The sequence below is a fragment of the Eulemur rufifrons genome, chromosome 15 (assembly GCF_041146395.1).
Source record: "Eulemur rufifrons isolate Redbay chromosome 15, OSU_ERuf_1, whole genome shotgun sequence".
Taxonomy (NCBI): domain Eukaryota; kingdom Metazoa; phylum Chordata; class Mammalia; order Primates; family Lemuridae; genus Eulemur; species Eulemur rufifrons.
The window spans coordinates 56,609,079-56,635,646 of record NC_090997.1 but is presented as its reverse complement, the minus strand read 5'-3'; the positions used below and the strand labels follow the sequence as shown (position 1 = coordinate 56,635,646).

General features: G+C 31.9%; 1 protein-coding gene across 5 annotated transcripts in view; it reads right to left on the bottom strand.

Moving 5' to 3' along the window:
- The window catches only part of GRIK2 (glutamate ionotropic receptor kainate type subunit 2), a 611,565-nt gene that overhangs the window by 375,431 nt on the left and 209,566 nt on the right, over positions 1-26,568 (bottom strand). For all 5 annotated transcript variants that reach the window (XM_069487353.1, XM_069487357.1, XM_069487354.1 and 2 more), the window contains exons 2-3: positions 23,994-24,161; positions 20,073-20,330 (exon numbers count right to left, since the gene is read on the bottom strand). In XM_069487353.1, coding sequence (XP_069343454.1) covers positions 20,073-20,330; positions 23,994-24,161 — 426 coding nt within the window. The remainder of the gene's footprint in view (positions 1-20,072; positions 20,331-23,993; positions 24,162-26,568) is intronic.

Here is a 26,568-nt window from a genome sequence, read left to right as displayed (position 1 = left end):
AAATTTTGAAATGTAAGGGCAGAATATTTACAGAAATGTTACAGTTGTAAAATAAAGCAATTTGATATGTTATTCTTACTGTTTTTTTTTTTCAATTGTATTCTGGTATAATTGAAGTAAAAAAATTTAAAGTATAAAATTTGATTAGTTTTGATATCATGATATCATCATCACAGTTACAATAACATATTTTATTTACTAAGTTTCCTTCTGCTCCTTTGTAATTAGGCTTAGTTTTCACTTTGTCAGAAGGGCAGCAGGTAAGAATGAACTAGATTTAGATCAACACAAGTAAATCGTGTACTGTCTCAACTAGAAATGCAGCATTATAATTAAGTCACCAAGAAGATAACAGAACCTTTTCTTTTAAAATCTAAGTAGGGAATGTAGTCATATTAGAATATGGATTATTAAACAAAAAAACTGTGCATATTTATTTATCAGTTCACTCAACAAATGTGTATTAAGCATCTATTACAAGCCATATCCTGTTCCCGGAGGTGAGGACACAGTTCTAAAGAAGACAAATCCCCTTCCCTTGTGGAACAGCTTACTGGGGAGAGCAGAGGCAAACTAAAAGCTTTATGTGAAGAGTAGGCAGTCCCAGTTCATATTTTAAGACAATATAAAAAGAAATGATAGAAATGGAAAATATTATCCAAAGTACTAGATGGTGATAGGATTTATCACAAAAATTTATAAATATTATTTACATGTAATGAGTTCAATAACAAAGTTAATTTTTTAATTATTTAACTGTAGTGTTAGCGAAGGGCAGAAATGATGCTGATATTCAAAATAAATATGCATTAATGCAACTTAAAAATATATTATCATCAAAATTCTTAGAAGGATGATAAAGACTAATTGAAAGCAAGGAAGTTCAGGATTTTTTTAGGTAACAGTGCCATAAAAAATCATCAACTTGTAAAATCAGATCTATAAAGGAAATTTTCCAACTACTCAAACAAGTTTATATCTTTTTAAAGAACAACATGACATACTTGTTTAAGGGAAATGGAGAATTATTACAATATGCTCCATTTGGTGAACAAAAATGGTTTATATCTTAAGGTTATCAGATATTTTTAAATTTCAATAAGCAAACCTTTGGAAAGACAAAGTAGCCCTTCTGGCCTATATTGTTTAGCTTACTATGTACCACTTATTTCACATACCTTGTAAGATTCAAGAGAACCATGTTATGTATTACATTTTCCCACTTAAGAGAGAAATTGATGATAGCCAGCTGACACGTTTGCCAACCTAAACCTATAAGTTCATAATTACAAGCCAGGTCATAACAAATCAGCCACTGACAGAAAAGCTACTCTCCTGAGAGAGATGTCAATGACATACATCTTTAGCCGAGTGAACATCTGTCACAATTAAGTTAAAAATTGACATGATGAATTAAACTTCTCTATAACTTTAAACATACTTTAAAAAGTAAATATCAAAATAGTTAATGGCTCATTTTGGTAAAATTATGGTTGATTTTAAGTTTTTCCCTCCTCCTTCTTTTTTGTTATCAAGGCCTTCTACAAGGCCTTGTTGTATCACACAGGATAGGCTAAGTTATGTTTCCATAAAAACAGCCCCCAAATCTCAGGGACTAAACAACACTCAAGTTTACTTCTTCTACTGCTTGTCTAACTTGGATCCACACGTTATATTTACTGTAGGACTTCCATCTGGAGACATGTTCTCATCATTATCATAGCATGCGGATGAAAATGTGACAAATTGATCACTTGCTTTTAAAACATTCACTGAGAAGGACTTAAGTACTTCTGCTCACATTTTATTAGCAAAAGAAAATCACATGGCCTTGCCTAGCTTAAAAGAGGGTGAGAAAATGCAATTCTGCTCTGTGCCTGAGAACAGAGCTAGATATATTGGTAAGTAGCACCAATAACTACAAAACTTAATAGATTTTTAATATTCTAATGCAACACCATGAAACCCAAACCAAGATTGTACCTAGAGTACCCTTGGAACCTATTTATGCCTCCAACCTGTCCAGTGATATTCAGTCAGCTCAAGTTCCAGGCTCAGCCCCTTCCACAGGATTGCTTGTGACTAACATTCCTTAGTCCTTATTTGGATATATGCTCCCATTTTCAGTCATTCCAGACCTTTCATGGTCTCTTTTGACTCACTTGTTATTCCTGGGCATCCCTCGCTGATGCCCTATGTTTCAACTACAGTAGATGTTTCATTATGCTACAAATTCACCATACCATATCACAGCTCTGTCCATTTTTACTTCTTATCTTACCTTCTCTTAACATTCCTTGAGATCTAATTTAAGTGACATTTCTATTTACTTTCTCTAACCAACTAGACCTCCTTGATCTCAACCTCCTGTTTGAACTATTACGTAACTCTCTTTTAGCACTTATGATACTATATTGTAATTTATTTGTAACAGTAGTTTTTAAGTACTTGGAGAATAGAAAACATTTTATTTATGTTTGCTTCTTCTCAAGCCAACAAAGTAATTGATAAGGTATTTGTTTATGTAATGAGTACATGAGATCAGTATATAATAAATTTATGAAGAAAAATATGATTTTCAAAATAATAATTTCTTTCAAACATGTCTTCAAATTAAATATGATTTTATAGGTATTAATGAGATATGACTTCCTTCCATGTATTGCTGATAACTAGTAAAAAAGTTAGCCCAAATTAAGGAAGAATTGTGGAATCTAACTGAAGCAATACATGTATTACTTTGGGATCTGAGATCAATAAAGAATCTATGTTAGTTGACTAGCTATTAAATAGGCTAATACATTGAAAAATATTTATCAATGCCAGGAGTCTCTGGGTGGAATCTTTGGGGTTTTCTAGGTAAAAGATCATACCATCATCAAGGAGTGATAGTTTGACGCCTTCTTTCCCCATTTGGATACCCTTAATTTCCTTCTCTTGCTTGATTGCTCTGTCTAGGACTTCCAACACTATGTTGAAGAAAAGTGGTGACAGTGGGGATCCTGTCTTGTTCCAGTTCTAGGTGGGAATGCTTTCAACTTTTCCTTATTCAGTATGATGTTGGATGTGGATTTGTCATATATGGCTTTTATAATTTTGAGATATATTCCATCTATGCCTATTTTACTAACAGTTTTTATCATAAACGAGTGCTGAATTTTGTCAAATGCTTTTTCTGAATTCATTGGGATGATCATGTTATCTTTGTTTTTGCTTCTGGTTATGTGGTGAATCATTTTTATGGATTTACATATGTAGAATCATCCTTATATCCCTGGGATAAAGCCCACTTGGTCATGGTGATTTATTTTTTTGATATGCTGCTAAATTTAGTTTGCTAGAGTTTTATTGAGCATTTTTATATCTATATTGTTAAGGGATATTGGTCTGTAGTTTTTGTTTTTGTTGTTGTTGTTGTGTTCTTTCCTGGTTTTAGTATCAAGGTGATAGTGGCTCCATAGAGTGAGTTGAGGAGGATTTCTTCCTTCTCAGTGTTGTGAAATAATTTCTGCAGTATGGGTACCAATTCTTCTTTGTAGGTCTGATAAAAACCATGTGGTCCAGGACTTTTTTTGTTGGAAGATTTTTTATACCTGCTTCAATTTTGTTGCTTATAATTGGTCTGTTCAGGAGTTCTATTTCTTCCTGATTGAGCCTTGGAAGGTTGAGCGTTTCCAAGAATTTGTTCATTTCCTCGATATTTCAAGTTCATGTACATAGAGATTTTCATAGTATCCACAGATATTTTGTATTTCTGTGGCATCAGTTGTAATAGCCCCCCTTTTTTTGGTTTCTGACCGAGCCAATTTGGGTCCTTTCTTTTCTATTCCTGGTTAATCTAGCAAGAAGTCTATCAATTTTGTTATATTTTCAAAGAACCAACTTTTTGTTTCATTAATTTTTCTGTTTTTTTATTTTCAATTTTATTTAGTTCTGCTCTGACCTTGGTTATTTCTTTTCTTCTGCTAGGTTTGGGTTTGGTTTGCTCTTCCTTTTCTAGTTCCTTGAGATAATTCATTAGATTATTGATTTGTGAACTCTCTGTATTTTTGATGTAGGCATTTAAGGTTATGAATTTTCCCCTTAGGATTACTTTTGCTGAATCCTACAGATTTGATAACTTGTGTACCATTTGTCATTTCATTTGAAGAATCTTTTGATTTCCACCTTAATTTCCTCTTTGACCCAATAATCATTTATTAGTAGGTTGTCTAATTTCCATGATCTTTGACAAAGTAGACAGCAATATACACGGGGGAAAACAACCACTATTCAATAAATGGGATTAGGATAATGACACGTAGAATATTGAAACAGGATCCATCTCTCCCACCACTCACAACAATTAATTCCAGATGGATAACAGACTTAAATCTAAGACATGGAACCATAAGAATTCTAGTAGAAAATGTTGAAAAAATTCTTCTAAATATTGGCCAATGCAAAGAATTATGAATAAGACCCCAACGTCAATCACAGCAACAACAAAAATAAATAAATGGGACTTAATTAAATTAAAAGGATTTTTCTCAGCCAAGGAAACAATCAACAGAACAAATAGACCATTTACAGAATGGGAGAAAATATTCACATGCTATACATCCAATAAAGGGCTAATAACTAGAATCTACAAAGAACTCAAGCAAACTAGCAAGAAAATATCAAAAAAACCCTTTAAAAAGTGGGCAAAAGATATGAACAGAAGCTTTTTAAAAGAAGATAGACTAATGGCCAATAAACATATGAAAAAATGCTCAACACCACTAATATTCAGAGAAATGCAAATCAAAACCCAAATGAGATATCACCTAACTCCAGTGAGAATGGCCTTTATCAAAAAGTCCCCAAACAATAGATGCTGGTGTGAATGTGGAGAGAATGGAACACTTACATACTGTTGGTGGGACTGCAAACTTGTGCAACCTCTGTGGAAAATAGTATGGAGATTCCTCAAAGAACTAAAAGTAGACCTACCATTGGATCCAGCATTCCCATTACTGAGGAAAAAAGTCATTTTATCAAAAAGACATGTGTACTTGAATGTTTATTGCAGCATAATTCTTAATCACCAAGATGTGAAATCAACCCAAGTGCCCATCAATTCATGAGTGGATTATTAAAATGTGGTATATGTATACCATGGAGTACTACTCAGCTATAACAAAATGAATTAATACCTTTTGCAGCAATCTGGATGGAACTGGAGACCACTCTTCTAGGTGAAGTATTTCAAGAGTAAAAATACAAACACCACAGGTACTCACTATTAAATTGGAATTAACCGATCAACATGCATGTGCCCAGATGAAGTAAAACTCAATGGAAATGATTCAGGTGGGAGCGACGATGAGCTGAATGGGTGAAATTATACCTAACAGGTACAACATACATTATCTGGGCAATGGGCATACTTATAGTTTTGACTCAAGTAGTACAAAAGCAATATATGTAACCAAAACATTTGTACTCCTGTAACATTCTGAAATTAAAAATAAATAAATAAATAGAAAAATAAATGTATTATTTACAAAGTATAATATAATTCAAATTTGCCTGGATTTTAGAAACCTAAATACATTACTCGAAGTGATCTAGAGATTTAATATAATTGTTATCAAAATCCCTATGCCATTTCTTATAGAAATAAAAAAAATTCATCTTAAAATTCATATGGAATCTCAGGAAATCTTGAATAGTCAAAACAATCTTAAAAAGAATAATAAAATTGTAACTCTCATAGTTCCTGATTTCAAAGCTTATTACAAAGCTATAATAATCAAAACAGTATGATACTGGCATAAAGATAGACACATAGATCAATAAAATAGAATAGAGATGTCAGAAACAAACCCTCACATATATGGCCAAATGATTTTCAACAATGGTGCCATGACCATTAAATGGGAAAAAGATAGTATTTTCAACAAACAGAGTTAGGAAAACTGGATATCTATATGCAAAGGAATAAGATTGGATCCTTAACATCCACCACAGATAAAAAATTCACTTAAAAAGATAAAAGACTTAAATGTAAGATCTTAAACTATAAAACTCTTAGAAAAAAAATATAAAGGAAAATGTTTATGACATTGGATTTGGCAACGATTTCTTAGATATGATAGCCAAGTACAGGCAAAAAAGGAAAAATAGATAAACTGAATTACAAAATTTAAAAATTTGCATCAAAGGACACAATCAACAGAGTGAAAAGACAATCTATGGAATGAGAGAAAATATTTGTAAATCGCTTATATGATAAGTGGTTAATATCCACAATATATAGATAACTTCTACAACTCAACAACAAAAAAGTCAAACAACTGTAATAAAAAAATTGGCAAAGGACTTGAATAGACATTTCTCCAAAGAAAATGCTCAAATCGTTAATAAGCAAATGAAATGACATCCAACATTATTAATAATTAGAAAAATGCAAATGAAAACCACAATGAGATAATATCGTGCAATCATAAAGATGGCTACTATCAAAAAAATAGCAAGTGCTGGTAAGGATATGAATAAATTGAAAACTGTGCATTGGTGGTGGGAATGTAAAATGGTACATCTACTATGGAAAACAGTATGATGATTCCTCAAAAAATTAAACATAGAAGTCCCACATGATTCAGCAATTCCATTTCTGGGTATATAGCCAAAAAAATTGAGAACAGGGCCTAAAATGATATTTGTACTCCCTTGTTCATAGCAGCCTTATTCACGATTGCCAAAAGATGAAAGCAACCTGAGTGTTTGACGTATGAATGGATAAACAATATGTGATACTTCCATACAAGGGAATATTATTCAGTCTTAAAAAGGAAAGATATTCTAACACATACTATAACATGGCAATATGGATGAACCTTTAGGACATTATTTTATTTTATTTTTAAAAAATTATTAATTACATTATTTCTTAAATTAATTTAATTTTTAAAATGAGTTTTATAGATTTATGGGGTGCATGTGCAGATTTGTTACATGGATATATTGCATAGTGTGGAAGTCTGGGCTTTGTGTGTAACTCTAACCTGATTGGTGTACGTAGTACCCATTAGGTAATTTCTCATCCCAAAGACATTATTTTAAGTGAAATAAGCAAGTGATAAAAAGACAAACACTATATGATTCAGTTTATATGAGGTATCTAAAGTAGTCAAATTCATAGAAACAGAAAGGAGAATGGTGGTTTCCAGGGACTAGGGAGAGGGAGAAATGGGGAATTGTTGTTTAATGGGTATAGAGTTTTAGTTTTGCAAAGTGAAAAAGTTCTGGAGATTGATTGCACAACTTGAATATATTTAACACCACTAAAATGTACATGTAAAAATGGTTAAGATGATAAATTTTGTTGTGTGTATTTTACCATAATTACAAATTTTTAAAAATCTGAGTACAATATTATGGTGTTATTATATATGTTTTAAGACAACTACAACTAAATTTGGCACAAGTGTTAAGTCTATCTCTACTCTAAACTGATGAGCAACAAAGTTACAAATAATGTCAGTTTTACAAAGTCTTTTGGGGCTTAGTCTATTCTCCTAAATAGTGAAGCAGTTACAAGAATAAATTAAATAGTACTGAGGAAAATGCATACACAAATTTGTAAACAATACCACAATATGTCACTGTGCATGTAAAATTTGCCCTGCATAATTTCGATTTATTCTACCCCACATACAAAAAAAGTAATTTTTAAGAATTATTGCTTAACCGCAGGGAAAAACTATTCTTTTTATATCTGGTTTGCCAATAGCCTCTGTGAATGCTCTTTGATCTTTGCTGCAGGCAAAAAGCACATGGAACCGTTTGCTTAATGTAAAAGCTAAGACCAGGGCAGTGTTTGAAAGCCCTTTAGATTTGTCTTCTTTTAAAAAACAAATACAAATATCTTTGCAGTGCTATTTCTTAATATAAAATAGCTGCTATTTTAAGAATAGACCTAAAACCATGTTTAAAGATTATGTTTCAAACATTCATCTAGTCCATTGGCTGAGTTTCTAATGGCATCTGATAGTATTTAAAAGACAAAAATTGCATCACTTGTAATTTTTGTTCTCTCGATATGCCAGTAAGATAGCTGTCTGACCTTTAGCCTTATTTTTGAAAAGGAAATTATAGCTTGTTATTTTTCATTGTGTAATTAATAGGGTAACTAACAAGTTAATGTTAAGATTTCAAGGGCTGACTTAATTTTCCTTCTTTAATGTCAACCCAATTATTTCAATTGGATAAAAAGTTCATTGTGAAAATGAAATGGGAGATTTTAAAAAATTGCTTAATTAACAAATCAGAATCATTATCTATGCAATTAGTACTTTTTGCAAAATTCATTAAAAATTAAATTACAAAGTAAAACTATTTATAAATTTTTATGAAATAGATATTATAATTTTATTTTAAATCTTATTAATTCACATTTGACAATTTTTACTGTATTTACAATAGATATTCTTCCTCCATATTAAAGCTAATTCAAAACTGTTTAAAATACTCTAAGGACAAGAATATTTAGCAGAATTAACACTACTCAGTGTGGAAGTTAGGACAACTGAAAAATGTGTTTTTAAGAAGTGAGTGATAATTTTGTCAATGTTAAATGACAAAAAAATTGAAAGTTTGCTTACAATTTTTAAATTTGTTTCTTATACAGAATGGTGCCTTTGTTTATTATATTGACAAGTTTGATTTAATGTCAATTATTTTTCAAAATGTGAAAATTTGTGTATTAGTCAGGATTGGACAGACAGTGGTTCTCAAGTGTGGCTGCTAAACTAGTGGCATCATGATTACCCAAGAACTTACAAGAAAAAAAAAAAATTACAGACTACAATCCACACCTACTAAATCAGAGACTGGGAGTAAGGCCAGCAAGCAGTGTTTTAACAAGCTTTCTTAATGTTTTTAATGCACACTCAAGTTTAAGAACCAATAGATGAGGTCCTGCCATAGGAAAAATCACCCTCCAAATCACAGTGATTTAACAGAACAAGATATTATCTCTCATTAACGCCAGGTCTGCTGCAGATCCAGACAATTCTTAGGGTAACTGTCTTCGATATTTTGGCTTAGTATTTTAGGATGCTTTGAACTTGCAGCATAATTTTTATGCCAAAGAATGAGTGAGCTGGAGAAGTAAGAGTGAGGCAATTAAATGATTCTGCCTGGAAGTGAGCAACACCACTTATTACATTTCAGCTGCTAAAACAATCCACTAAGCCACGCCTAAATTTGAGGATTAGGGAAATGCAACCCCCTGAAGTCTAGAAGTAGAAACAACCAGACATTGATAAACATGAACAATGCCTACCACAATTACCCATGTTTCCTGTTTGAAATTCAAGCCCCTATAACTCCAGAGTTACTGAATCAGGGATTGGCCTAGAAATCTTTAGTTTTAACAGTAGCCCAGGTAATCCCATTCCCTGTTATGAATTAACAGGGAATTTTATAATTGGGTTATAATTACATGCTATATAATAAACTTTGTTTTTTCAAGAGCAAGATTATTGGGTTTATAAAAATGCAAGTATGTATAAATAGTAAAATAATGCATTTAGTTATCTGAAACAATGCCTTTGATATGTGGGCAGGGAGAGGTATGTGTTAGGCTTTGTATTTGTCATTTGATTTTGTTAGTCAGGGTTCTGTTTATAACAGGATAGATTTACTATGCATTTAATGCATTCATGCAAAAAATTATTTCTTGGGTTCCTTTTTGAGTCACTGAAATGCTATCTGAGTGAACACTGACCTACCTCCAATTCGGAAGAATGCTAAAATACTGATGGACAATTAGCCTGTCTAGAATTTGAGTTTCAGTTACTTTTTACTTTCTCAACATTTTTGATCCTTAGATAATTTTACCTTCAAATATACCTTATATTTAAAATGAAGTAAACTTTTACACAATGTTGAGGAGTGAGAATTAAGTGTTAAGAAACAAAAAATTGTTTTAGAAAGACAGTTATGTTCAACATTATTAGTAATTAGGGTAATGATGTATCATGTCTACATACTCTTTGCACAGCACAAGGTCACAAAGACTTTCTAACCTGTGCTTTCTTCTAGAAGTTTTATAGTTTTAAGTCTTATATTTGGTTCTGTGTTTCATTTTGAGTTCATTTTTGGTTATTGATATTCAAGTGTTCTGGTCTCATATATTGAAAAGACTATCATTGCTCCACTGCATTGCCATCATGCTTTTGTCAAAAATGAAAAGAAAAAAAAAAAAGACATACTTTTGTTAACCTCATTTACCACTTAGGTTCTAATTTAATCCAGACAGGATCTGGATTTTTAAAAAAGTGTTTCTGATACAGAATTGATTATTTTTAATCAACTATCCAATAAATTATCTATTATATCTTGCAGAAATAGATTTATCTTAGAATTATTTCTCATCTTTATCTGAAATTTTATTGCAATTAAAAATGAATGCTGTCAATATTTTAGGGGCTGGTGTTATGGAACACAATCAATACTATGTAACTAATATAAAAATAAATCTTTATGTGGCCAAGCCTCTACACTGAGCTACTTTTAAAGAAATGACATTATTTTTGCCAAGGCAATAACGAAACATACACATATGTAGTCATATATCCACGTATATAAATATGTATATACATATAAAGCAAATGACAGATGTCACAAAAATCTCCTTCACTTTTTGAAGTTTCCCAAAACTCCTCCTCAAAACTAGAAATCACTCCTTTGCCTCAAAATTCTTAATCTCTTTCTCCCTTGGTTATTTTCTACCTCCTTGCTTTTATTCTGAAACATTTTTCCTTCAGATATTCCCATGATATATTTCCTCAGTTTATTCAGATCTTAGCTCAACTGTCACCTTCTAAGTAAGGTCTCTTCTGACAACCCTACTTATTATTGCAATATTCCCTCCTTTGTAGCCCCTAACACCTCTCCTGTTTTATTTCTCTCCACATTTGATACTATAGAATACAGATATATATTTTGTTATGGTTTATCACCCTTCATTAGAATATAAATTCCATAAGGCAAAGAATTTTTGTCTTTTGTTTACTCTTGTATCTCCAGTACCTAGAAGAGTGCTGACATATAGCAGATACTCAATAATTATTTTTATAGTAAAGGAATAAATAAACAAATGAAGAAATGAATAAATAGATGAATGAATTACAGCATATTTAGAGCTCCCATGCCAGGAAATCATCACCCTTGCTAAATTGGTTCTGTGAGGATGTTGAAAATAAGATTTACTATAGAAATGATGATGAACTAGTTTATCAACTAAAGTAACTATTGCATCATGCACGTAAAGAATAGAGTTATCAATTCACATAAGTAGGAGTCAGAGAAGTTTACTTCCCAAGACTAAGGTACATCTTAAAGGTCATAAATAGGTCATCAACTTTGAAGGGTCTATTAGGCACAGAGAATAGTTTGTGCACAGCAAAGATATTGAGATAGCAGAGCATAACTTATAAGGGAGAATTATAATTATTCAAGGAAAGCTGTAGCACAGTAATAATTCCAGAAGGAATACCATGGAAGTAAAATCAGAGAAGCATAAGAGTGCCAATGACGGGGGCTGCATGTGTCATGCTGAGGGATTAGAACTCATTCTTCCAAGAATTAGGGAAACACTGAACAGTTTTAGGCCTAAGAATGACATCATCAGACTGTTATTTCAAAAAGAACCATTTTGTCTACATCACATAGATGAGCTTAAATAGGGTAGCAGGCAGGACATGGTTCATACACAAAATGATAAGGATGTTAACTGAGACAGTAGAGATGGAGATGAGGAGTAAATCTGAGAAATGTGAGATAAAAATGAGAAATATTAGTGATCCAATGGACATGGGGGATGAGAGAGAGACAAGAATATAGAAAGATCACTAGAGATGTAGCTGCGGCAACCCAATAAAGAAGGAAATTCAGGAGAAAAAGCAAGTTTGTAGGTAAAAATAACAAATTTGGTTTTTGGCATGTTGGGTTAGATGTGCCTATGAGATAGTCAAATAAAGATAATCAATGGGTGGCTGAACCTATGAGTATGGAGGTCAGTAAAAATAACCAAAGATGTGGCTATCAGATATAGGCAGAGGAAAGCATGGGTCAGATGAAAGGTTTTAGGAAGAGTGAGGCAAATAAGTGAGAAAACAAAAAGAGTGGAAATAAAACCTTAAGGACATCGGCATTTAAGGATTAGGGAAAGAAAAAAGAGTTTGATAATGGGAATAAATGACTAAAAAGAAGGAAAGAATGATAGTACAGAAGCAAAAGCAGGAAAGTTTTATTTTTCTTCTGCAGAAGGAAGCAGTCAAAATTGTCAAGTGCTGCAGAGAGATAATAAAAGAACTACTCTTCCCCCTCTGCTGCATCAAGAGGGAGACAGACAAGAAAAAGCTAGTGGGGAAAGTACCTACCAAGATGGATATTCCTATATGTCTAAATTTAGGAAAATTTAGGTTTAAAGAAATTGGTAGTGTGTGATCATCACCAGGGGAATTATTTTCATTTCATGTTTTTTTTTCTTTTCCAAAAAAGGCAAATATGACTGATCATTGCGGTTTAGTTCAAGACCTGTTTCTGCTTCTTTTAGACCTGGGTATGTATTTATCTCACTATCTACAGAAGTCTGAATTGTGTTATTTTTGAGGATTAAAATTTTATTTTTCTCTTTAAGTGTTGGCATATATTTTAAACAGATTAAAACTTAGAGAAAGAATTAGTCCTATACACATACTTAAAAATATTCACTATCACGTAATCAGAACCCAAGAAATAATATACTAAAAATTACTATGCTTGTTTAAATAGAATTTAAAAAACCAAGTTCAAGCATAACCAACTTTGTGGAAATACCACTACACCAAGCTATGTAATCAACTATATCCAAATAATTAGGTTTAACTCATAATTGCTAATTGTATTTGCACTTGGAATTAGAGAACATAGCACTTGAAGCTTTGTATTTAAAATGTACAACATATAATCATCTAAGATCCAAATTACCCCCCTCCCTGAAATAAAATTGAAATTATTCGGTTCTATGTTTTACAATACAAAAATGTTATATTACTCAAAAAATAGTGTCTTCTAGGAATATATATTTTCATATTAATTTTCATATTACTCTATTGAATTATTTTATCCTATTTAAATATAGCGTCCAAGATAAAATAAAATATTTGTTTTACTATTAATTGACTTCCCATTTTATTAAACTAATTCCACAGTTATATCTAACACAAAGTCTATAAATATACTTCATCCAAATTAATAAAGTCAGTATTTAAAGAAGGCATTTTTGCTTTTTCTTAGGATAAAAGCCTTAGCTTTTTCCCTATGATCATATCATAGAACTTAATCATGGCTCAAGTTGTTAAATATCACAATTCCTTAAAAAGATGACTGATTTTCCATTCTTAAATAAAATAATTTACATTATTTCCCCTAAGTTTCTTTTCATGTCTATAATCACCTCCATGATTGCCAACCCACTAACATGATGCTAAACTCTCAGTACCTTCACCCTGTTTTTGGCTTTATTGTTTTTTCCCCAATGTCCTTCATTTCCTCATATTACAAAGAAGTCCAAATGAAGGGTAGAGTAAAATGCCAATAAAAGCATTACATGCCCATACTATATTCCTAGTTTTCAAAATGTATTGATGATACCTCTAATATTACTGGATGATTCCAGGTGAACATTTTATAGATGTTCAAACTTAACGTGTTAAGAAGTAGACTTACTATTAATATCTTCTCCCCCAAGTCTCTTTTTATTATTTTCCCCTTCTAGGCAACTGTGCCACTCATTAGTAGCCTAGACCAGAAACATAAGAGTTCATTCTCATCTTCTGTCTTCATCACCCCTGCCCTTATCTACTTAAAAAATCCCACGATATGTATCTACTAAACCTTTTTAGAATTTTCCACCTCAGCATCATTCCATCAAAACCTTCTTAACTGAAGCTATCTTTTCCAACTTGGCTAATTCAGAAAGTCTTCTGCTTCTTGTCTTGCCCTATTCCCCTCCATGCCTCAATAACCCCAACACATTCTCCACATTGCAGTAAGAAAGCCTTTAACAAAAATGCCTTTGCTTAAAACAATGATTAAAAAATGAGCCAAAAACCAAAACAACTAAAATCATGTATTTAATCATATATTTAATAGAGTGGATTCTGGAGCTGACTGTCTAGGTTCCAAACCTAGATCTACTACTTCCATTCTATGTAACCTTGGGCAAATTACTTCAAATCATTGCATCTAAATTTTCTCATATTATAAAAGTGGGATTACAACCAGGCATTCTTCTATTTCTTGTCCAGAACTCTAACTGGCATACTATTTATGTATTTGTGTGTGTGTGTTTGTGTGTGTACATATATATGTATGTATGACTGTATGTATTTGTAGAGAAATATACTGGAAAGAAATTTAATAATGATTAATTTGATGGTAAAAACCTTGATTATTTTATCTTATTTTTACACCTTTTTGTAGTTCCTAAATTTCCTACAATAAACGTGTCTATTTCAAAAATAAGTGAAATTAATAATAATTTCTTTTCCATAGAGTATAGTGAAGTAAAAATGGCATGTGACACCTCACATTTATATTGTTGCAAGTTTTAAGCTCCTAGTATGTTTGCTTTATGAGGCACTTTACATATCTCGTGACTCATGACAACAATCCTGTGAAGTACATGTTATTCTCACCTTGCAAATGCGTCAACTCAGGGTTTTAGTAGTCAAGCAACTTGCTAAAAATTACACAACCAGGCCAGGATTTCAATCTGGAATATCTGACACCAAAGACCACAGTAACCGTGATAGTCCAGCCTGCCGCATGTCCCTTCCTCTATGTCCCTTTCTGAGTTCCCGGGAAAGGAACGGATGGCTATAGCTTAGCTTTGAGGTGCTCAGTGGTGGTTTGGAAAGCAGGGTCACACCACACAGATATCTCTGATGTGGCTATAACCATGCAGATTCCAGAGCAAAAGGACAAGAAAAGGTGAATAGTAAAATAGTAAAAATCTCTTTGCGATATTTTCTATGCTAGTCTTCTATAATCTCTCATTCATCATTCTTTGTCTTCCATGTTTCTGATCCCCAGTCACAGTATGGCCTCTTCTGACAAACTGGTTCCCTCAGGCATCCTTACATTTGTACTTGTTGCTCCCTTGGGCCCCTTCTCCAGTTGAAGCATTTTTACTTATCCTTCATGATAATTTCATGATAATGTCACTTTCTCCAAAACTCTCCTCTGTCCTTTCCATGCAGCTTTAAGCCCTTTCCTCTGCTGAGCTGCCAAAATATCATTTTCTTGACTCTCTCTGCACTTGCCACACTATAATAATGCCCTGATCACGTGTAACACTCCTCCACTCTCTCTCCTTCGAGCATGGAGAGAGTCAGTTTTATCTATAATCCTGTCCCCTCTGCCTAAGGTAGTGTCTGGTATACAGTAGGAGTTTGATAGATGATTGCTTAAATAAGTAAATATATGTTTAATTGCAGTTGAAATCAGATACAAGTACAATTCATTCTAGATTTCTTATAAAATTTTTGAAATCATAAGAAATCATACATATTTCTCTGAAAATTATTGTTAAAAATATATTCAAGGATAAATATTTAAAGCTACCTAACTGAATTTAATCCAGATTACTTAACTCATTGGAGTTTCCTTGTCTAAACAATGCACATAATAACATCTTCTTCGTGTATTCATTCCTTAAATATTTATCAATGTACTTCTGTGAACCAGGCAATATTCTAAGTGCTAGTCATAAAATGGTGAGCAGCTTTATACTCCATCCTGCTCAGATGTGTGTTTGATGCAGTGAAAGATACAGCCAAGAAAAGCCATTCGTAGTATGATGAGCATTCTCATGGAAGGGGTCATGGGAGTTACCACGGTGCTTTGGGAATTTGGGGAAATTTACTACAGACTTGGGAGCAGCGGTCAGTGGAGTCTGTCTTTCTGATATCTAAGACAGATGGTATGCGTGAGTGTATGTTTACAAAGGTGCATATGCATGTGTGCACTTAGTGGCTAGGAGGAGTGGGATCAGAATGAAAGCTTTCCAGGTGAACAGAATATTATTTTCATCAAGTAAAAAAAGTTTGATGGCTCAATTTGAAAGAAATAATTGGTGGATTTAGATTGAAATGTCATTGGAGAGATACAGGAGCTAGATCACGTCAGGCCTTATAAGGCTTCCCAAAAAGTTTTGACTTTCTCCTTAGAGCAATGAGAAGCTTTTCAGAGGGGAATGGGTCAGAATTTTAGTTTTTTAAATTACATTAACTGTAGTGGGGAGACTGGATTAGCAGGATGCAGAATTGAAATAGGGAGACCAGGTAGGGGGCTGTAACTAACAATCCAGGTGACAGATATTTTGATTTTTGACCTAAGAAATGGTAGAGGATGGAAAAAATAAATAGACTGGAGAGATCTTAAAGATGTAGATTGACAACCATTAGAGTTTGATTGTGGAGCTGAAGAAAAGAAGAGATGGGGACAATGTTCTTTCATATTACTGTCTTAGGCTGCTGGAGGGCAGGAGAGCCAGTCACTGGAGGAAGAAAACATGATGAGGTGATAACCTATTTCATTTGGGGCTCACAGAATTGTTTTGAAGATTAAATGAAATAGTTTATATGATAGCAACTACCACAAAGCACAGTACATTAGAGTTCATTTCATCAGCCATTTCCATTCCCTTCTTGTCTTATCCAAAGTTGTACTGGTAATTTTAGAAGCAAAACTGGGAATAGAATCTTAGGCTTCTGTTTACCAGTCCAGAGTTTTTTGTCAATGGACTGCTGATCTATAAACAAAGATAAAACACAAGGATTTTAAAGCAAATATTCACAACTTATCCTGGAATTGCTTACAAGCTGACAGCTATCCAACTTATTTTTAGTTTATATTTAAAATGAATCATATGCTCCAAAATGACTGACAGAAACACAGCTTTGTTTCTGAAGCCAATTCTTTTCCATCATTTTTGGACATCATTCAGAGCTATAACAGACTTTCAGGGTGTTTAAAAGCATTCATCCATGACAACAACAAATGCTAATTATCATAAAAAATAAATAGCTCCTGTTAACAACATTTTAAGAATTTCTCCTACTCCAGCACTATATTTCATCTATCATCCCATCTGTTTTAGGGGTGGGAACAAAGACTACATGAAAGTATAATTACCATATATCAAACTGGACAACATAACAAAATAGAAATGAATATAAATGGGAGGAATAGCATACATAATAAATACACTTGGAAAGGAAAAAAAGAAACGTAAATAAAATGGCATATGTGTATCCTGCAGCAGATACATGAGTCCAAAATAGAGTCAATAATGTTTATCTTTTTGGGTATGAGGTAGGGTTTTTCCCCACTTCAGTTCTCAGTCCTAAGCTATAATCAGATTTCCTTTCACATCATCAAATATACATCTTGCTCACTTGACAAGTTTACAAATTCTCTTTGTTGAATTCTATCATTAAAATTCTACCTTGAGACTTTTAAACATAAACAAAAAGACAAAAAGTCTACTTTTATATGTTTCTGAATACATTTCAAAGGAACTTATGCTGCCTAGAGTCAATTCTATCATATTAAATAATCAAGAACATTCAAGTTCTCAAAAGTGCTTTAAATTAGAAGAGACAACAAATGGCCAGTAACAAATGCAATTAGTTCATTACAAATGATATTAAAAATATGAATAATCACATGTCCCTAAAAAGAGAAATAGAAACTCAGCAAAGGTTGGGACTTTGTTTCTTTTCTGGCATACAATCACACCTATAACTGTCCCTAGCGTGTAGCAGGTGATAGATCAATATTCACTGAATTAAATGTTACATAAAATGGAGCATTAATACATTTTTTTCCTCAGAAGATTTTAAGACACCCTAACTCTACGAATAATTCTGTAACTACTCTAACATTATTATTTAAATAATCAAAAACCTTTGAAGTTTTCAAGTGTCTATGATACCTCCAAAGCAATGAGAGTGGAAAAGTTTCCTTTAAATAGTAACTTAAAGTATTTTAATAAATTCAATCTGAGGCCAAGACTCCATAAAAATATATAAATGTAATTAACTATTATATATATTTTCCTGTTTAAATTTGTCTCAATGATACAATTTAGAATATAATTTAAAGCAGGGACAGATTAATTATATAGGAAGCTTCACCTTACCAAATCATGATATGACATGATCACAAATCCTATTATCTCCTTATTCAATCACTCAAGATCCAAGTGTGAAATAAAACTCCCCCCCCACACAAACAGAATAGTGAAGAAAGGTGGTATGTTCATAAACATTTTGAACATTTGCCAATTTTCTTCCTCTTATAAGGAGTTTTAGTAATAATAAAAAATAATAAATAAATACAAAATATCACATGTACAACATATAGACGTGTATGTATATATGCATGTACATATGAAGATATATGTTGTCTGGCCAGCATACATCTGAATTATATCAAGAAGAAATGGAGAAGTAAATAACCCATGGATTCCCAATGAATATTTATTTATACTTATATATTTCTGTATATGACCATCCATAAACATAAGTGGATCAATTTGTAACTGAGGATGTGTTAGGTTATTTCGTTACATAAGCCCAGACAAACCATTTACATAGAGCCTGCCATTCAAAATTTGGCATGCAAAACTTTATTAATGACTAAAATGTAATGATTTTGGAATAAAATATAATATAATAAATTTAATATGTCTAATTTGAATTAAAAGACACATCAAAGATGCTTAGTTTATTTTTAAGGATTCTTATTGATGTATTTCTAATTTAAAATTGTTTATATTCTACATTTTTAATAAGAAAAACAAAATTAGTCTATTAATTTGTATTTAGATTCACTCTTAGTGAAAATGTTTTTGATATTATTAATACTTTCATTATTTTTCCAATCCTGTAGTTCTCAGTTTCCTGTTCCCCTGGAAGAGTTTCAATCTGTCAATTTGCAGATGATCAATTTTATTGGCAACTGGACAAATTTCTGTACAAAGTTCTATATACTGCATGCGTAAACAAAGTATGCTCCTGGCATACTTTGAAAGAATTTAAATTTAAATGAATTTCAGTCTTGATGACTTGATTTTTAGTGAAGTGTCCTAAAATAAAATGTTTTTATATTCTAACTTAAATAGCACTATTTATATTGTTGATAAGCATCTTAAAGTAAAATCAATTATCACACTATAGTAGGCAAAATAGTATACAGTTGCTTCACCAATATAACTGCCAACAAAATTAAAACTTTACTTTTGCTGTTTACTTTTTTATATTTCTCTTGAGACTTGTTTTTAATTGATAACTCAAGATAACCATTCATATACATAAATAACAACATACTTTAGAACAAGAAAGCACAGACAACCTCTAGGCACCAAATATTCCTTTAAAACACCAAAATAAATACCATTTAGTAAATTCTATTTTTTAAGTCTCCAAGTGGTGTCTAAAACAAAAGTAGTTCTAAACTTAAGTATTTCACTGCATATGATATTGTTCCACATTTGAGTAAAAACCTTTCTAAATTTTAACATGCCTTATAGGTGTGAATTTTATTACTTTTCATATGCATTCTTTGCACACAAACACCTAAAGGAATGTTAAGGCCAAATTCTAAACTTCTTGGCAAATTTCACTGACCCATCACTGCCATAGGAAACTACCTGGCAGAAAAATTCTTTGAATAAATATTCCAGTTTTATTTGTCATATTATCCCTATCCTTTGTCTAATTTATAGTTCAAATTAGCTGATCCTTCAAGAAAAAAAAAAAGCAAAAAACAATAGTGCTTATTTTACAAATACAGAAAAAAAGCATGTGATTTAGATGTTTTTTGTTTGGATATATGAAATTAGGGTGAGTGTGTGCTTTTAGATGTCTTTCTATCCCTTAATTTAAAAAAACAAAACAAACAAGAATACAGTAAGAATCTGGAATGTGCACCAGAACATTATGTATATTTAAAGCATAGCCCCAAAGGCTACTGATTTCTCTTACCAGTGCTGTCATCATATACAACCGTGACGGTTTTCCACTTGAAAAACTGCACCAGGTCTAAAATGGCGCGGCTGAGTGAAGAGAAGTCTGGGTAGAGACTGACATAGAAGGAATCTTTGTTGTCTGACACCTGGTGCTTCCAGCGGGTCTGTATGTGGGGAACCCCCAGAGCATTGCAGATGGACTGCACTGCGTTTGCTGACGAGCTGTGCGAAGGCCCGAAGATGGCAGCCACCCCAAGAGACAGCTGATCACAGGCTGAAGAGGAGATAGAAGTCTGTCAGTAATGAGAGGAGAGATGCCGGTGTGCCAACAGATACCACATTATTATTGTAAACCTGAAGGTATCATCCTGCAGAAAGATTTGTTTTTCTTTAATATAACGTCTGTGTTTCACTAATTTCGCGTTTTGTCTGATTCTGAACATTTTCAGTTTGTTACAAGGGAATTAATTCACCAACATGCCTGCAGCTCAATGTTCAAATAATTCTATAAATAATGTCAGGGGAGGGAGAGAGGAAAAGAGAGAGAGGAGGAACGTTTTTGAATTTAATGGGAGGGAAGAGTGCTCATTTTGAAAGTATAGTTTATTTGAAGGGGATGAGAGAATAGTGTTGATTCTCAAATTCACTGACCATTCTTTACATTTTCAAATTCTTAATCAGAAGCCATTTGGTCCTCCTCCTCTCCACTCAATTAGCTATGGCCACACACAGCTAAATATTTACACATATCTGATGATATAGGTAAAGTTATGCATACAGCCAACCATACAAAATCTTCAATGGCTCTTAGGGGGTGATTTCATATGGATTAATCTCATTGAATAGAAAATACACCAAAATCATTAGACAAGTATTCAATTATCTTTATATATTTGGTTTTGGTATGCTATAAGTCTTTTTTATTGTTCTAAACTCTTTTTTACAGTATGTATGTACTCGTAGGACATTTTATTCACATCAATAACAACTGCAGTAATTAAGAAAGACATAAGCAAATTAGAGGGTATTCAGATTAAACTAGATTGTTCCAAGACTTGACATTTTATAAGGTACACTGAAGCAAATGGTATTTTGGGCCCAGAAAGTGAATAATTATTGGAAACATGAAAATTAATTATCTTTAAATATTTGAAGAACTGGCTTGTGAAAGAAGATTAAGTTTTTTTAATTTGACTGACAAAGGAAGAATTAGGACAATTGGTTAGAAGCTTCTCATGAATTTTGATGCAATTTAAATTTTAAAAAATCCTAAAGATAAGTAAGAAATGTTCGAAAACGGAATCATCTTCCCCAAGAGGCGATTGTTCACCCATCACTGAAAATATTTAACCAGGACAGAGAAAGATTGTTATTGGGATTTAGGCATAAACTGGTTGTTCAGATTCAATTCCTCCAAAACACATAGTTTATAATTCTACTGAGTGAGACATTCTGCTATTTTCTCTCAGAGTTTTTTGCATAAAATACAATGTGATAGATGAATTCTTAAACATGGAAGTATTTAATAATTAAGTAAATGTTAGTTGGAAAAAAAACACTTTTTAAACATTCTTTAAAAATTCAGTATGATCTAAATAAATTATTTTCAAATATATAGGTTCTTATATTTAAAAAAAAATGATTGGAATTTTAAATCACTAGAAAGGCTGGCTGGACCCTAGAATTTTTCACTCAACATGGGATTTTAATTCACATACATTAAGTATAAAAGATCTTTGTTCACTAGGTTTTTGACAAATCACAAACCAAGATAGCTGAAAACCTTATGTTAGGTTATTTATTGTAGAATATTCCTAGGTGTGTTTCAAATAAGAATTAGAGTTTTTAGTTATCAGAGGAGTCATTTTAAAATAATGTATGATTCAAACAATAATTCAAGCTTCAATACATCAAAATATTCATTAATTGAGCAAAATAGTATTACCTATTAAAGGTATAAGAAAAAAGTATCAAAATTTAACATCTAATTTCTTATTATTTTCTTGTGTTGGAAAGAAATAATTAAAAAAAATTAAGATTGTCCAAATTAAAGTTATTTCATAATCATTAACAACATTATTGATATATACCTTTATTGATATAATTCAAAAATTATATGGGTTCTCTCTCTTATATTATCTTTTTACATATTACTGGGACCTGTAAGCAGCAATAGCTCAACAAACAAGAGCTTCACAAGATAAGGTCCAAACCATAACAATCACGAAGAAAGTTACTCATACGCTTATTTAAGCTTTTCCTAGCTTCAGGCCAAAGTCAACTGATAGATTTGATTCCTAAGGGTTTTTAATGAGTGATAAAGCTCACAAATTCCTATAATATTTTAGAAACCAGATGATTTTATTACCTCAAAGTTTTGCTCAGGCATTCCCAGGAGAGTACTTTGTTTGTTGTCAGAATAACATGTTGTTTTTTACAAACATTGTTACTTTGAAATCACCATGAAGAAATCTGTTAGTATTTTATCTATACTGTACTTATATTCCATAGTCTTTGGTCAAAATGCTTTCATTAGAGGCAGAGCTGCTTCTTCCTAATGGAAACAATCATGAACTATGCCACTAATCAAATGCACTTGTCTTGCAGTTAATGACTAATTCTGCAATTATGATGACAAATGTAGTATTTCACAGTAACCTTTAACCTTTTTTTCAGCCTTCAAAACCTTTTATCACCCAGACATGGTTCTAAAATATGGAAACTTATTTGTATTCAAAAAGATATGAATTCAAAGGGCATGCAGAATATGGCTTTGATAAACACTAGTTAGCTGCTGGGGGAAAAGAAAGATACTTTCATCTCAGAAAATATTGTACCTAGTCAGCTGCCATTAATATTAATGAGCTTAGAGAAAAATTGCAGCAACTTAGAACTATAAATAATTATATACATTTCCATTAATGTAAGGTAGCTAGTAAAACTATATTAGCATTGCAGAAAAAAAAACATTGTTTAAAAATATGGAGTTATAACAAATACTTTGTAAGCCCCCTCCTTAGAGAAAATCTATATTATAAAATTTAATTTCTGTTACATAATACTAACTATTCAAATGAAGAGATTATCTACTATGAGATCACCTATGTATATAAGAAAATATCACCCACATAAGACTATGGAAACACCTCTCAAACACATTGACTATTAAGACTGTTGTTTGGTTAAAATAAATGCTTTGATAATAGTTTTTTGTAATGCCTTCCTTGATACATAAATATTAAATTCATATTCCACAAATTATTTTCATATTATTCACATTTAAAACAGTTACAACATAATAAAAGAAATAAAATTTATAAAGTATTCTAATTATTTCTTTATATAATCCAGTTTTTATGTAATTAGCCATTTATTTTCAGTTACAAGAAGAAATATCAAGTGGTTAAAAAATAAGCATGTAGTACACATAAACTAATGGTTGTTCAAAAATTTCCAGTGAAATTTTAAGATTGGACTGACTTTTTGAATTCACTTAGAACCACATAAACTTCAAGGTAGTCAATAAATTGAAACCACAGTATTATTATTAATAGAATAGGATTATTAGGTAATGCTAATAAAAATATAAGAATTGATTGCAGAACTTGGTAAAATCCATTGATATATATTATTTTATTTCAGTGAGTTTTTGAAATCAGGAATAGTCAGTAACAAGACAGAAGGATTAGTGGGGAAAAAAATTTCACTATCACAGATCTAATTGTATTTCATGTTATAAGCAGACTTTTTGCAGTAGAGAATTGTATTACTTTACCTTCTCTGATAAAATTTATGTGCATTTTGAAATGTACATGTAATTATTTTGCATGTAATTATTCCTAACAACTTATCAACTATATGATGGAATTAATAAATCTCTTAAGAATACCTAGAATTTGAATTCCAGAAAACATAATGTTGAATATCTACCAATTACCTTTCTTGGATGCTTCAAAACTGTCATAGAGGTTTATCTTCTGGGTGTCATAGGTGAGGGTGGTATTGGGCAACAAGGTTCTGTTTCTGTTGATTGTGTTCACAGCAAATCTGAATGCAAGTTCCTCAGCTCCCATTGGGCCAGATTCCACATATTCAAAAATACCACCTAGCAAAAACAAAGAGAATAATCACATAATTCTTACAAGATAGAGAAAATTTCAGAAGTTTTCTGTACCTTAAAGTGTGTGTGTAGGTGTGCATTTGTGTGTGTGTATGTGTGAGAGAGATTTATGTGTATGGGATCTGTGCTTACTTTTTTTATGAACTTCAGGATAGTTCCTTTTAGATAAATCCATATTGGCAAAATTGCTTTAGTATTGCTGCCAAAATTTAACATGATATAACTATGATTTTGCCTTTTTCCTTTAACTATTAATTATTTCAGGGGCTAGGTATGTATCAATATTGCCTTAAGTATTGAAAATTACTCCCCAAAATTTTGCACATGGTTCCAGAGTAATCGATCCTCTGTATTGATATATACTGTAAAGTTAAGCATTGGGAAAATTGTATTAAATTTGTCTGCATTCATTCAGAAATCAGAATTCTTTAGCACAACTTTTATGACACTTATTGTGGTAAAAGCCCAAAATATTTGCAAATTCCAGCATTTTACATGTGAGAAAAGAGAGCAATGTAGTATTTTAGAAGATACTGACATTTATGAAGGATACCTTTCCAAAACAATGCAAATCCCTTAATCAACAAATAACACCATAGCATATAATTTTGGCCATAAAATGTAGAGTATAACTTAAAAATATGTCCCTTCAATTTCACCTTTCACTGGCTGTCTCAGCCCAGTTCCCTCATTCTTGTCCCAGCTTTCCTTCTCTTTAATATCATTACTCTTTCATCAGCTGAGAGAGACCTATGTGGGACCTTTGTTTCCAAAAGAGTTTCTTTTTTATTGTTGGTTTGGTCAATTGAATAAAAGGAAGGAGCACCTGATACCTAACCCCCTCTAACCTCTGTCCTTAGGAAACTAGTACTTTAAAATGAAGAACATTTATCTTTCTTTTCAAATTGCACACCATGTACTCTCAGCACAATGATTCATGAATTAAACTCCCTTGGATAAGCCAGTTCCCCAGATAGCAATTCATACTTCATCAAAGGTGTTTTGACACATGAATGTCAGGTGACTATATTATTAGCAAACTACCTATTATAAATTAGGAAGAAGTCATAGTACTATAACAATTCCTCTAACTATTAGGACTCAGAAAATACTACAACGATAAGGCAAATTTATATTCAGAAATAGGAAAATTTATTATTTGATAGCATATCAGTTTGAAATATTTCTCATTCTGGATTTTAATCAATTTGATGATGTAGCTACTGGAGCAATCAACTTAACTATGAAATAGTACTCTGAATATATGTAAAATCTTTGGTGGCTTATTCTAAACAGAAGGATAATAAGTATTTATGTTTCTAATGGGTGTTAAGCACCAAACTAGATGTCTCGTGTGTATGTGTGTGTGTGTGTGTGTGTGTGTATAATATATATACACATATATATGGAGGAGAACAGTGGTATTAGGCATGGGCTCTTAAGCCAGACTGGGTTTACATCTGGCTCTGTCACTTGGCATCTGTGTAAATTTGAGCAGTTGCTTAAAATCTCGGTCTAAGCTTCTTGATCTCTAGAAAAAAGGATAATAAGGAAGGCTACTCTATAGAGTTGTAATAAAGATTAAATGTTAGATTATACAAAATGCTTAGAATAGTGGCTGCCATAGAGTAAGCAGTCAACAAGAGTCTAAGTGTACACTGAATCTTCAAAGCAAGCCCAAATAGTATAATTTTATAGAAAAGACTCCTATGGCCAAAAATCATACAGCTATCTAGTGATAGAGCCATTAGTAGGATCTGCTTGTGCCTGACTTCAAAGTCTGCTCCACTACAAACTAGTAGTTTTCTTCAAAATTTCTCCAGGCAAAATATGCAAAACTGCCTAAAATGTGAGATATGATGACTTCAATAATAAGATGTAATTAGAAGTGTAAGATTTTAGCTATAGAATAGAAAAATAATTGAATAATCACACAGTACTTGTCAAATTAATTTAGAATAAAGAGTCAATTATAGAAATGAATTGTTTCATATTGATAAAATAAAACAAAAACTGACTCATCTACTTTCCTCAGTTCAAAATTATAGTTTCCATATGATATAAACATAAAATAAAGGTCATATTTGATGATATTGGGTCAATATTTGACCCAATGATAACATTGGATAAATATTTAGTGATAGACAATTAAAACTTTTTCATTATTTATCTCTCTTCAAAATAAATAATTCTAATTTAACTTTACATGTTTCTCACCAGTTTGAATACTTAAAGAAATCTTTGTTATTCCTCAGGATAACCCACTTCTACCTTAACTTAAAAGAATTAATTTTTATTGATCCAAAGCCAGAGTTTAAAATTTTGTATATAATAAATCCAAACATCCAGGTAATGCAAGCTTTTCAGTCAACATATCTTCCATAAAACTGCC